The 12,616-nt window shown below is 38.7% G+C and overlaps 1 protein-coding gene and 1 long non-coding RNA gene across 3 annotated transcripts; one reads left to right on the top strand and one right to left on the bottom strand.

Moving 5' to 3' along the window:
* The first annotated feature begins 2,171 nt into the window (after positions 1-2,171).
* On the top strand, positions 2,172-4,367 carry LOC103714989 (protein RADIALIS-like 1). Its single transcript, XM_008802488.5, has 2 exons — positions 2,172-2,860; positions 3,367-4,367. The coding sequence occupies exons 1-2, from the start codon at positions 2,626-2,628 to the stop codon at positions 3,369-3,371; spliced, it is 240 nt and encodes a 79-aa protein (XP_008800710.1). The 5' UTR covers positions 2,172-2,625; the 3' UTR covers positions 3,372-4,367.
* Positions 4,368-4,533: 166 nt separating this feature from the next.
* Positions 4,534-12,386, bottom strand: LOC103714990 (uncharacterized). Of its 2 annotated transcripts, none has more exons than XR_605296.5 (3): positions 12,069-12,356; positions 7,344-7,439; positions 4,534-4,952 (listed from the first exon to the last, which is right to left on the bottom strand). It is a non-coding gene; the product is annotated as an uncharacterized LOC103714990 (long non-coding RNA). The 2 variants fall into 2 exon arrangements; XR_015968920.2 differs by lacking the exon at positions 4,534-4,952 and adding an exon at positions 4,959-5,162 and having other exon boundaries at positions 12,069-12,386.
* Positions 12,387-12,616: the final 230 nt, after the last annotated feature.

The following is a 12,616-nucleotide window of genomic DNA, read 5'->3' as shown; positions in this document are numbered from 1 at the left end:
CTCTTCTGCACCGATGCTCATGAACGCCACTCGCTTCTGAGAGTGGCGATGACGTGCGGCGGAAGGTCGACATCGGTGCTGATTCGTTGGTAAGCGTTGATGTCCAAGACTTTGTCCATTCACATGATGCCATCTCAGCGACGAACACCAACCATGACGTCATTCCCTCGGCAAAGAATTGGATCCGATGTCCATTGGACCATCAATGACAGTCTGATTCCCTTCGAGGGGTAAAAAAGGGGGGCTTAGGTGCGATGCTTATCAAACCATGAAATGATCTGATGCATCACATTCATCGGACCCTTGGCTCTTTATTCTTATTCATGTAAAGCACGTCCCATGCCAGCATTCAACGAATCAAAATTTATTTTTTTCCATGAATATTGTTGAAATCATCATTTATCCTCAAAACTTAAGTTAATAGATGAAGTAGATTTATTTATATATTTTATATTTTCTAACACTCCTCCTCATACGTGGGCCGGACTTTCTTTTGATGGATGTGAAATTTTTTAATAATAAAGTTATAGAGTGCGAGGATAGGATTCAAACTCAATACCTCTACTTTGATACCATGTTGAAATCACCACTTATCCTAAAAGCTAAAGTTAATAGGATGAGGTAGATTTATTTATATATTTTATATTTTCTAACAGATATGACCTTGAGAAATAGAAGGGATTATAATTTCCATTCCATCTAAAATCTTAAAGATTTGTCAATAAGTAGAATAAATTCTTAAACCAGGTCGTCCATATACTTTAAAACATTTCTATATTTTTCTTTTCAAGTCTTTGTATGTTATAGGGTTAAAACTAAAAAATATTTATACCTTTTTATTGAATGTACATGCTGCATTGGATAATCAAATGGATTGATGAGGGTCACAACCTATTTAACTCATACCCAACCTAAGCCTATGTCGATATTGTGGGTCGGATGCTTTATATTTACCGCAAGAACACTCTCTCCGGCAGAAAAAGAACCGAGAATCTATCAATAGGGAGAGCACTCGATGAAATTTTGTTTTAATTACGACAGGAGAGCGGAGACAACAGCAAAGCAAGGACGAACCACAGGCCATATGATTTCTTATCCCCTCTCCTGGACAGGGAGACAGATAAGGGTGATCAGAAACAGAAAGAAGGCCAAGTCTTTCCCTAAAAGGAATAAAGCCAGCTAGATTTGTCCAAATCCCTTTGGAAAGAGCGTTTCTTTAAAGTAAATGGCATCCTTACGCTCTAATCCCAAGTCATGATGAGACTAATTTAAGGTCAGCACAAAGTTGGAATTGGTGGACTTGCAAACTAGAGTAGTTGTCGGGATCGGAAACAGATAACAAATAAAAGTAGAGAAAAATGCCGTCTCCTAGGTAACCTTCCACAAGCAGCTGCAGACCACGAGTTTAGGGACTGCCATGGACAAAATTGGCATTTTTCGTCCAAATTAACATCCATATCACACTATGAACCTGTGAGGATCCGTACTGTTTAGTTTCACATTGATTATTTGCTGGATAGATCTCGGATATTTATACAGAATCAAGGAACCCAAATAATAACTTCTAGCTAGCCATTTTAAATAAAGTCCAAGGCTGTGACAAATGGTATCAGAACGGATCCAGCTCATAACCTATGTGGACTAGGAAACACTACAGCACGGATCCATTGAGGCTGACTATGAGCCAGTCGTAGTGTTTGGGATTAGATTTGAATCTTTAGTCTGACGAGGACGTCAGAACTCGAACGAGAAGAGTATGTGAGGACCCGTGTAGGCGTGTGTTTAGTCCCACATCGATTATTCGCTAGGTAGATCTTGAGTAATAATATCTTCCGGCTAGCCATTTTAGGTGAGGTTCTGAATTGTGACAAAACCACCCTTTTCTGGGTGGGGTTAAAGAGAGACGCAGCAATATCTTATTTCTCAAAAAATGTAAATGATTTATTTGAAAGATTTTTTTAAAATAAAGAAAACGTTTTAGCCTAGTTCTTTAAAAAATGATCCACCTCAAATAAGATGTCAACGCATTATTTAAAATAATAAGGGCATTGCTCTTAATCAAAATGCCCCAGGGCAGTTGTCAATGGAACCCAAATTTTATCAGCAAATCATGAGACTTGAAACCATAAGAAAGATAGTGTTGATCTTAGGATTTAATATGACAGTTATGAAAGATTTAATGTATTAAAATACTGAATTCATATTCCTTTCTTTTTGCTTCCAACTTATATGATCATCACAGTAAGATTAGAGGTCATGTTAGTAAAGATCCCCTGCCTCAGCTGAGGCCTACGCAGCCTTGTTCTTGGTCCTCACTCTCTGTGGTTCCCCTCTCATATTCTGCTATCCTTCGCTCCTTTATTCGCCAACTGGCTATACCTGAGCACCATCCACAACCTCACTCCCCTCCTATTTATGAGGAGCACCATGGGCAACTGCCTCCCCACATCCGCCCACACTAAGTCCATAGAGTCTAGAACTCAGAACAGCCTCGTTCCCTCTAAACTCACCATTTTCCTCACTGCCACCAACTTCTCCACTACTTAGAATTATATCACCTCCCTCTTCAGCAATCCTTTCAGTTCCTTCTTCTTCTTCTTCTTCTTCTTCTTCTTTTTTTAACAGATGGCATCCACTTCATTGAGCTCTCCCTGGACACCAAAGCAGAACAAGATGTTTGAGACAGCCTTGGCGAAGTACGACAAGGATACGCCTGACCGCTGGCACGATGTGGCCCGGGCTGTTGGTGGGAAGTCCGCCGAAGAGGTGAAACGCCACTATGAAAGGCTTGTTGAGGACATCAGGCAGATTGAGTCAGGCCATGTACCATTCCCCAGTTACCGGTCGTCCGGCGGCAGGGGTACTCTGTTTCACTTAATCTTAACTCCTGTTCCGTTCTTTCCTCTTCTCTTGCACTTACTGTTTTCCTGAAGTATAAGACTTGGATTTAACACTTGCTTTTAACTGTCTTAAGGGCAACCCAAATAATCAATAATTCTATTCTAATAACGGGAGCCTTGATCCCTTTGTCAATCCACAACAACAAGGCCGCATGAAACAAAGATCTTGCATAAATTTTATGCGTAAAAAGAGGCTTTGATAAGCTATCTTGGCTCTGCTAGATTGAGCTATGGCTGACTCAGGCTTCATAATATGCCTTTTGGGGTCACTTTCACTTGTGACACCATTTTTTCCGTGTAGTGCTGCTTTCCTGCCCTAAAAGCTATACGTTTATTATTATGCTTCTTCATCGCGTGCAGCCAAAATTGATTTTCTTGGCTTGTTGAGAATAGTGTCTGATGGGATATCCCTTTGGGTCTTGTTCTAACTCTTCTCTCCTCCTCTGTTTTTGCCCCCATTTGTCAGGCTGAAGTATCTAAAGCTCCACTGAAGCAACAAGTAGGAAGCAGTGCCTGTGTTTGTATCAAGTAGCTAGTAGGGGGCATAACTCTTCTCTGGAGATGCAGATAGAACTCACAGAAGTAAAATGCATGCGACTTTCAGAAGAAGATCACATGTCACTATTCTTATCGAGCCTTCTGTTTCTACTCTTACCTACCTTCCCTCCATTTTCATCCTACTGTAAATCTATGCCATAAAATGTCTGTCTAGTCTTCTAGTTGGTGTGCTTATTGTTTAATGAAGCTAAGTTTGACACGGCACCATCTGGTGTCCTCTCTATTCTTCCAAATGAGAAAACCTAGTATAGTCATGGAGCAGGTCTTGCAAACAAACTTCAGTGTCATTAGAAGTTAATTTTAAAATGAAAAAACTTAGTAGAGCAAGTGCAGCAATCTATGGTTATTCTTCATTTTGACATGGCCCAGAGACTGATTCCTTCTTTACGAACTATGGATTTCTTTGAAGCTAACCAGTTCAAATATCGCCATCAACACCTCTTTAAGCTGCCAAATTAGGAGTTGAAACCAGACTTTCTTTTAATGGGTGAGCCCAACATGTGAAATTTTTAATAATGAGGTTAAAAAGTGTGGAGACATACTTTGAACTCAGAACTTCTGCTCTGATACCATGTTAAAATCACCACTTGTTCCAAAAGCTTACGTTGATAGAACGAGATAGATGTATTTATATGCCCAACCCCTTCCTTTCTCCCCTCCCTCCATCTTTTTCTAGGAGTCACAATATATTAACTAGATTCCTCTCTCTCTACTTGAGCCATCAGTTATTTCAAATGGAATGAATTCAATTTTGAGTTGAATTATATATTGAAATCCCAGGCAGATGGATACCGAGACCACCATGGATTCCTTCAAGTTCGAAAAGGATCAAACCTATGGTGATAGCAATGTAAGGAATCCACAAGACGCAAGATGGCTAAGATTTTTCCAGGGAAAATTCATTTCCGCCCCCCCAGATTGTCCATCATTGTATATTAGTCCTCATTGGCTGGACATGTTATTTCCAGCCCTTGATTTTAGTAGCGTCCTGGTCCGTGCATAAAGTAGACACATTTGCTTTACAGTCGGTTTCCGAAGGCAAGCTTAACCATGCATAAAGAAGTAAACATAAGAGGACTCACAATGCAAGGATTAATCATTAAACGTAGCCAAATGAAGGACCAGGTGTCAAACATTTTGATTTTTATAAATGTCAGTAGAGGCTCCTTATCAACGGCTCCAAAATATTGTTCCTACTGCCATCAACAGCTCCGCTGCTTGGAATCACGCTTCCTTTCACCTTGTGCTCTACAAACGTATGTCAAGGACACTGCCCACTGCTGTCACAATGCGGCTGGGATGTCACCTGGAAGCCTCGAAGACGCCCGCAGAGGTGAAGAACCACCATGAACTGCTTGTCAGGGACATTAGGCATACTGAAACAGGCCATGGCTGCCCTGCTATGATCCCCTGGTGGCAGGGGTGGAAGCATGGTAGCCAATGAGAGGCGGTTTTTATTCTCATGCTCTTTCCTATATAGTTTCTTCTCCTTTCCTGCATTCCAAAGAATAAGCCTTGAATGCAGCATTTGGTTTCAGTTGGTCTCTTGTTCAACCCACCAACTCCACATGAAATCTAATCCTAGCACAAAACAGTACATAATAATAAAAGTACAGCTCTGACGACCTTTCCCAGCTTGTGGCTGACACAGCCACCCAGGCTTTACAAGATGCTTTCTGAGTCACATTCGTCTAGAAGTTGTTCCTGAAATTTACATAGTTGTTGTTTTTTTTTTCTGCCAAAGCTACATACAGTTTGGTCATATAGTAATAAATTTCTATGAATACCAGAAGACAGACCTCGTGTTCGTTTATTCTAATATATTTGGCTGGCTGAAATTGAAAAGTATTAATTAGCTAGGTCTCTATGAGATAGTGGGAGCATTAAACTTCTTTATAGTTTCAGATAGATGTGAAGTATCAGATGCAAATAGTGCTGGATTAAAGATCACAAGTGACTTCAAATGAACTAATAGCAACTGCTGAGAGAACATTAGTTATTGCTTATCTTATAGGAGGAAGGCCTTCTGTTTCTCTTCTTATGTATATGCCCACCTACACTCTCCTACCATCATTTTTTGTCCCTTCATCTTATTTTTGATTAGGAGAAAGATAATCAACATAAGTCTAAAGACTGTCAAGGTCAAGACAAACAGTTGCCATGTTAGCAACCAAAAGCTGACCCAGCTCAGATCTATGATTGGTATCTTCCCAAAGCCAATCCCTCCCTGTGCAACGCCCAAGATCAGCAAGCTCCCCTTCCATCATACCGTAAATCTACTGAAGACTGTGATAAGCATGATTCTTATTTCATTTTTTGACAGATTCTCGAAAAAAATGTCATAACATTATTTGGTGTATTTAAAGCAAGTGAAGTATACTTTCTTGAGTGGACATTTCTATGATTCTCCCTGTAATTCTCCTTATCCCAGTACATCTTTTATAACTTTAAGAAAACTGGGGGAAGTGTCTTACTTCCTCCATTATCCCTGTAAAGACATCTCTTCTTATCCCTGTAAAGTTCTGTTTTCTCCAAAAAAGAGAAGGAAAGGAAACCAGAGGAACATGTATTGGCAGAGTTGTGGAGTAGATCTCGCAAACTGATATTGGTAAATAAAGTTAGCCAAAAGGTTTTTTGAGCCAACCGGTGGTAGAACTACCTCTCAGTCCATAGATGAGTGAAATAGGAAACAGAGGAGAGGGAGAACAACCCCATCAGGAATTATTCTTTATATGACATGGCTTGGAGTTTGAATGCTACTCTTATTCTCTTTTGTTTAAAAGCACGAAATTTCTTAAAAAACAGAGGCATCTCTCTTTTAAGAAAAATTCTTGTCAGCTATCATCCTTCGTTCCATTCATTCATATTGTTTCTATTTATTTTTTCAAACTTTCAAAATCATTTCTTCAGCAATCCCCTTTCAATGCCAAAAGTCATACCATCTCGTGGCACACCTTTTCTCTTGGCATGCTCATGACTGTGCACTTCCACATGATCTTAGTCTATGATAAGCTTATATCAGAGGTATTTTCCATAGTATTTGACAGAAGCTTACTTTTAATCTTGCTGTCTTCTTGAATGGTTTGTACTTTATCTATAATGTGGTAGTCATATCTCAATTGTTTGGCAGGCTAGTATTTACAGCTTGACTGATGCACATTCTATAAAGCATTATCTACTTCTCTCTAGGAGCATTTTTTGACTCTGAAGTTCCAGAGATATAAATATAAAGTCAGATGCATCTAAGTGGCCCTGAGAAGTAGATCACTGATCACTGATCTTATAAAATCCAAAGTCTCTCTTCTTGTAAACATCCTATTGACTACTGTAAATCCACTGAAAACTGTCATCAAAATGTCTGGCCAGTCTGCAAGTTGGTCTGCCTATGCCTTTGAGAAAACAAGTTTGGTATTATTCCATATGACTCTATTTTCTTTTATTTTCTTTGAGAGCTAGGATGGGTGGAAGCCCAGCTGAGTACTGGAGTGAGGGCAGGATCAAACCCAGCTCTCATGTATTGAAGAAAAAGCATCTTAGCAAAGCAGTGCAGCAAATCTATTTTTACCCTTTGCATGGACATCGCCGGCTGGTTGAATGGTACTTAATGTGGATTATTGATTTCTCTCAGGTGAAAGATTTGAGTGTCTTCATAAAGAAGTCATCTTATCAAGGGACTTCAGAAAACTAAAACAACATAGTATTTTATCTTGATCCTCCTCTTTCCCTGCCTGTATCATCGATCGTTGTGGTAGAAAATGAATTCGATGTCGGAATTGGATAATGAACGGAAAATCAAGCTAAGTGGATAGAAGACCATCATGGATTCCTCCAAACTAGAAAAATAGGGAACCAATAATAAGCTGGATTATGGCCAAGTGTATGCACCTTTTCTCCATTTGGAGGTTCCAGGTTCAAACATTGGGTCGGATTCTTTGACCTGGTCGAATCTCACGGCTTTTCTTTCAGAAATTATTGGTGGTCCTGCACAGTAATTCTCAAGAAAATATTTATCAGAACCAATGGCAAAGGTATCTACAGGGTATATGACTGTAAATATCAGCAAGGACCACTTAATAGCATCTGTGCCTTGCAAATTGTAAGAGACCTGTCACACTTTAGAAAAAGGAGTACTTTGATGTCGCCTTCCCAGGATGTGGGGAGATTCCAATTGAACAACCAATATCTGTTATATAATTGTTTGAATTGGCGCATGATAGGCTTGAACATCTATCACAAAATTCGGAGGTTGTGGTGCAACTCTTTCTTTTCTTTGGGTAATAATTGATGCCAGTATATATTATAAGCTATACCCTTTGAAAGCAACGCTCTAAAGATTGAAAGATAACAGTAATCAAAACCAGCGTCCCTTCCTTATTTGGAGTCACAAAAGATGACAATTGTAGTAGTTTTTTTTTTTCGAGGAATACAATAGAAATCATTACTATGGTAGTTTAAGAACAGAACAAGGTGAAACCTGCAGTGGATTAACTTTTTATGAAAAAATTGAAACCTGTTGGATGCTAGTAGTATAATCTACACTCGTTGTAATTGTGGAACTGCGAATGATCGCACCGGTTCTTCACTTGAAAGAGTCATTATGCATTTTTATAAACATAAAAAAGTTTCAATACATCTAGTTACAGTCACAAGTTTGTCATTCAGGAATTATTCAGCTGAAGCCAAAGATTCATGAATATGAGAAACAAATGCAGGGAATTTGCCAAAAGTATGAAAAATATTCATATAATGTAAAAAAATGTTCACATATTTATATATGTTTTCATGTAAAAGGTAATAATGTGGAAAAAAATAAATAGCAGAGAGACTTGTTAATTTGTAACCATGCATTTTTCTTCAATTTAGGTCAGGAAGAGTTCATAAAGAAGTTGGCAACATCTTGATAAATTTATTTTTCTAAATAACTATCCTTAAATAATTTGCATAAAATAGTGATTCTTTTGAGATTCCTTAACAATCCTAAGCATATTGTTACTACGTTTATAGCCAGCTGAAAGATGACAATGGTGTTGCCTGTAAAACTGATACATCATAAATAATTAGTAAAGTAGCAGTGAGTCTGTTTATGTGCATCATTTATATATTTGCTAGAATGAGCCACGCCTCTATCAGCAGGAGTATTGGTAATGAGAGAATATAATATAAAATTCTTGTGATATTGAACTTGAATAAGGTAGCTTATGAACAATGTGTCCAATGGTTGCTAAACAAGTATACCACGTAGTGGAATCATGAATTATAAAGTGATAAACTATATCAAGACCGTCGACATGTGTTTTCTGGTATAATCCTACTACTATAAGGGCACATTTGGTTTGCAACTATAATTGGTATCAGAATCGGAATTGATTGCAATGAGAATCAGATGGTCATATTCCTGATGTGTTTGGTTCATGATCGGAATCAGAATCAAAATTGGAATGGAATTTGAATACTAGGAGACAGTAAGGATTGGATTTTGGAGAATTGAAGTATCTCATTTCCACCTAAAATCGGAATAGAACTTCCCCAACTCAAACGGTCGGACTAAAAGTCACTCATTTTTGTGAGAGAGAATATGATATCAACTTGTAAAAGTCCAGATCCTATGGGTTAAGATTCTCATTGGTCCAAGTTGTTGGTAATTTATCTCACAAAGATTTCCAGAAATCCATTTTGCAACCAAGGAATAGCTTTTCATTATGTAAAAGCTATCAGTGTTGATACGGTTCTTGATAATATATTAGAATCCTTTTGTACACAAATAACAATCCGTAGTCATAGAGAGAAGGTTAATCTTCACCTTTTGTTAGTTGTTATGCATAACCTATTTTTTTATGAGTGAGGGGGACCAGACTGGTCCAACTTGCAATCATGGCCATCCATGTATTGCATGATAGCAGTGATGCACCATATTGATGCTTTGATGCATCAGTGATCATCATGCAATACACATAAGGTCATGGTCGTGAAAGGCCATTGCCCCACGCATAATGTGGGCTTTGATGCTTCATAAATATCGTACAATACATAGAAGGTCATAGTCATGAAAGTAGACCATCAAGCTCGGTCCAAATTTGAGAGGAACCAAACTCATTTTTCATCCACATCTTAGTGGTCAAATACATTATTTCAGTAATGCTTACATTTTTATGCGATCATTTACTTACACAAAAAATATAAAACTGGAAGACTCATATACATCATTTGGGTTGATAGAATATAAAACGGAACGATATTCTGCAACAAGAGTTAACAATCAGATTATACTAGTTAGTACCATGCACACTTTATATCGGATTAGAGGGAACCAATACGGATAGAACCCCCATACCTAGTGCAGGTACCAAGAGATGCACCGTACTAACATGCAATACAACATATACTAGTAGGGTGCTGATACGAGTACCAAAACCAATACCTAAAACCTCAGTGGGTTGTATATAAAAGGGTACCTTGAGAGACAATGATGGTAGAGTTCCTAGAGTAGTGTTTATTGCCCAAGTGGGTAAGGGGTTGAGTCAACATTGAGCTCCAACATCTCCTTCTGAATACTCTTAAGGAAAAACATCAGTGTCATCAATGGCCATGAGTGCACTCCCCTATCAATCCCCCCTTCCCCAATGTTATCCTCTTCCTCAACTATGTAAATGGTCGTGGTACTTGGGAAGCTAGTGAAAGAAGAGATTGAAGCCCTCTCTCTCATCTTGATTATTCTTTGCAATGGAGGATTTTTTCTGAAAAGTTGATGTGTTTAAGGTTTTATGAAAGCACTCTCTAATATCATAAAACGGGTGCCTTTGTGATGGATGGGTCCTTATTTAAATTTTTTCAGCCTTCCTCTTTTCTTCTTTCCTTCCTCTTTTCTTTCCCCTTTTCTTTTCCTTTACTATTTTTCTTCTCCAATTGCTTCTACCCTTATTTTTTTGGTCTTTATACTCCTACTTTGTCTTCTACCTTCTATTTTTTCTTTGTTTTTCTCCTTTTATTTATTTCTAGATTCTTCTATTGCTTTACATTTTTCTGCTTTTTTAAAGTCCCCCAAGGCACAAGGACATGATTTTTTTTTCTAGTTTGCAGACTCCCTTTTGTTGTAATTGTTCTAATTTTGTTTTTTTTTAATTCTCTATTGCTTTTTTTTCTGAGGGGAGCGGGGGCTTTGGTTAAGTTGGACAGCTGAAATCATGGCAAGCGTGCAAGATATTAATTGAATTGTGATTTAGAAAATGTTTTAATTGATATAATTTGTTTTATTCTTCATACTTTGACCTATCTTGGCCAGAAAGAGAAAATATGAATGAAAATGCAGTAAATTTCTAGTAACAGAAGAATAAAGAAAATCATACATAAGAACAGCAAACCTTAGTACCTTAAGGGTATGTTTGATTGGAGAAAGTTGGGCTTTAGAATGGGGTTGGAATTGAGTGTTCCCATTTCAATCATTTGGTTGAGGGGAGTCTCATTCCAATTCCAATTTCAAGAGAGAATAGGAATGTCCCAATCGCCCAAAACCCAATCTTGATTCTATCCTAGTGTTCAAATCTCATTCCGATTCTGATGCCAATCACGAACTAAATACGTCGAGGAATATGGCTATTCCAATTCCCATTCCGATCAATTCTGATTCCACCTTAAGGGCTCGTTTGGTTCGCGGGAAAAGAAGGGGGGAAAGTGTGGTCAACGGGAAAGTAATGAGATGCCTCTTGTTTGGTTGGAGTTTTCAAAGGAGAGAGAAGGGAAAGTTGTATTCCCATGGGAATGTGATTCCCACATTTCATGGGAAAGTCTTTCCCATGAGAAACATGGGAAAGTTACTTTCCCATGAGGCGGGAATCACTTTATTTTTACTTTTTCCCAAAAAGTCCCTTCAGTATTAAAGAAGCATTAAAGAGGCATTAAAAACCTAATTTTTATTAAGGGCATAATAGGAATTATATATAACTTTCCTAGGAAAGTGGATGGCTAACCAAACATAAGCACCTTGGAAATTTGTCACTTTCCCATGGTCAACCAAACATGCCAAAAATACTTTCCTAGGCATCCTCTTCCTAGGAATTTGTTTCCCAGGAATCATATTCCTAGGAAGAAAAATGCTTCCTGCGAACCAAACGAGCCCTAAATGGAATCAGCAATTGAGATTCTTCACTATTTATTCATATCCAAACCCACGTAAATAAAAGAAAGCAAGAAGCAGAAGAAATATTGAGGCATCTTTTATTGTAAGTGCCATCACCTTTATTAGGCTGTAGACAATACTTCAATCCAAAAAGATTCATAATTAACCCATTAAACAAACAAAAACCTAAGGAGGAAAAACTTTTTCCCACGGAATTAAACATACTAACAAAAATACAAATCAAGCCACAGCTAATAGATACACATACCATCTGTAAACTTGGTCTGGTACTTCTATAGGGTCACGAGTTACGCTGAAGGGATAACATTTTTTAACTAAAATTACAAACTTTGATTCTATAATTCAGGTAATCTTAACTAATGCTCATAATCACCATCCTTCCCTATCTTTTCTGATGAACGATTTATGGAAATTAACGAGGGTGAGGTGATTCTCCATGGACGAGGAGGAGAAAGGGTTATGGTCTAATAGAATACCTTAAGGGCCGATCATGGCGGTACCCAATGGTAGTGCTTGTCGCCCTTGGGCCCGTCGGAGCAGTCGGCGTTGAGCTCCCGGATCTCCTTTTGGTTCCTCTCCCCCGACGATGTCGTCGACGGCCGTGACGGCACTCCGTCGCCAGCGCCGCCGCCGGCGGGGCTCGAGAGGGTCTTGGATGAAGACATCGCGCGCGCTCCCCACTCCCCACTTCGTAAATATCGACGCTTGGATAGCCGGAGGGCCTTTGCGGTTAAATGCGTTATGCCACCAGAAGATGAAGTTTTCTACAATTCTAATGTTGACAGGGGTCCGCGTGTAATAATGCAGCACTTAAGTTTGAATTAGTTCCGGCAAGTAGCTTGCCGAGACCAGTAATACGTTTGGTAGTGCGAGGTGTTTCTACCAGTAAATATATTTACCATCTCTTCGGCCCTTCGTCATTAGTTGCCATTAACGTGCATTGCTAAGAAGAGATACATAAAAGAGATACGAACAGGAATCTGTGGTTGATGCTATAACTTCCAAAGAAAAATATCCGCCATGC

Source organism: Phoenix dactylifera, chromosome 9, assembly GCF_051530095.1.
Source record: "Phoenix dactylifera cultivar Ajwa chromosome 9, Ajwa_hap1_PhDact_Kaust_v1.1, whole genome shotgun sequence".
NCBI lineage: Eukaryota > Viridiplantae > Streptophyta > Magnoliopsida > Arecales > Arecaceae > Phoenix > Phoenix dactylifera.
This window is presented reverse-complemented; position numbering and strand designations above follow the sequence as displayed.

Coding starts and splice junctions, on each gene's coding strand:
- LOC103714989 (XM_008802488.5), top strand. CDS start 2,626: ATGGCATCCACTTCATTGAGCTCTCCCTGGACACCAAAGCAGAACAAG.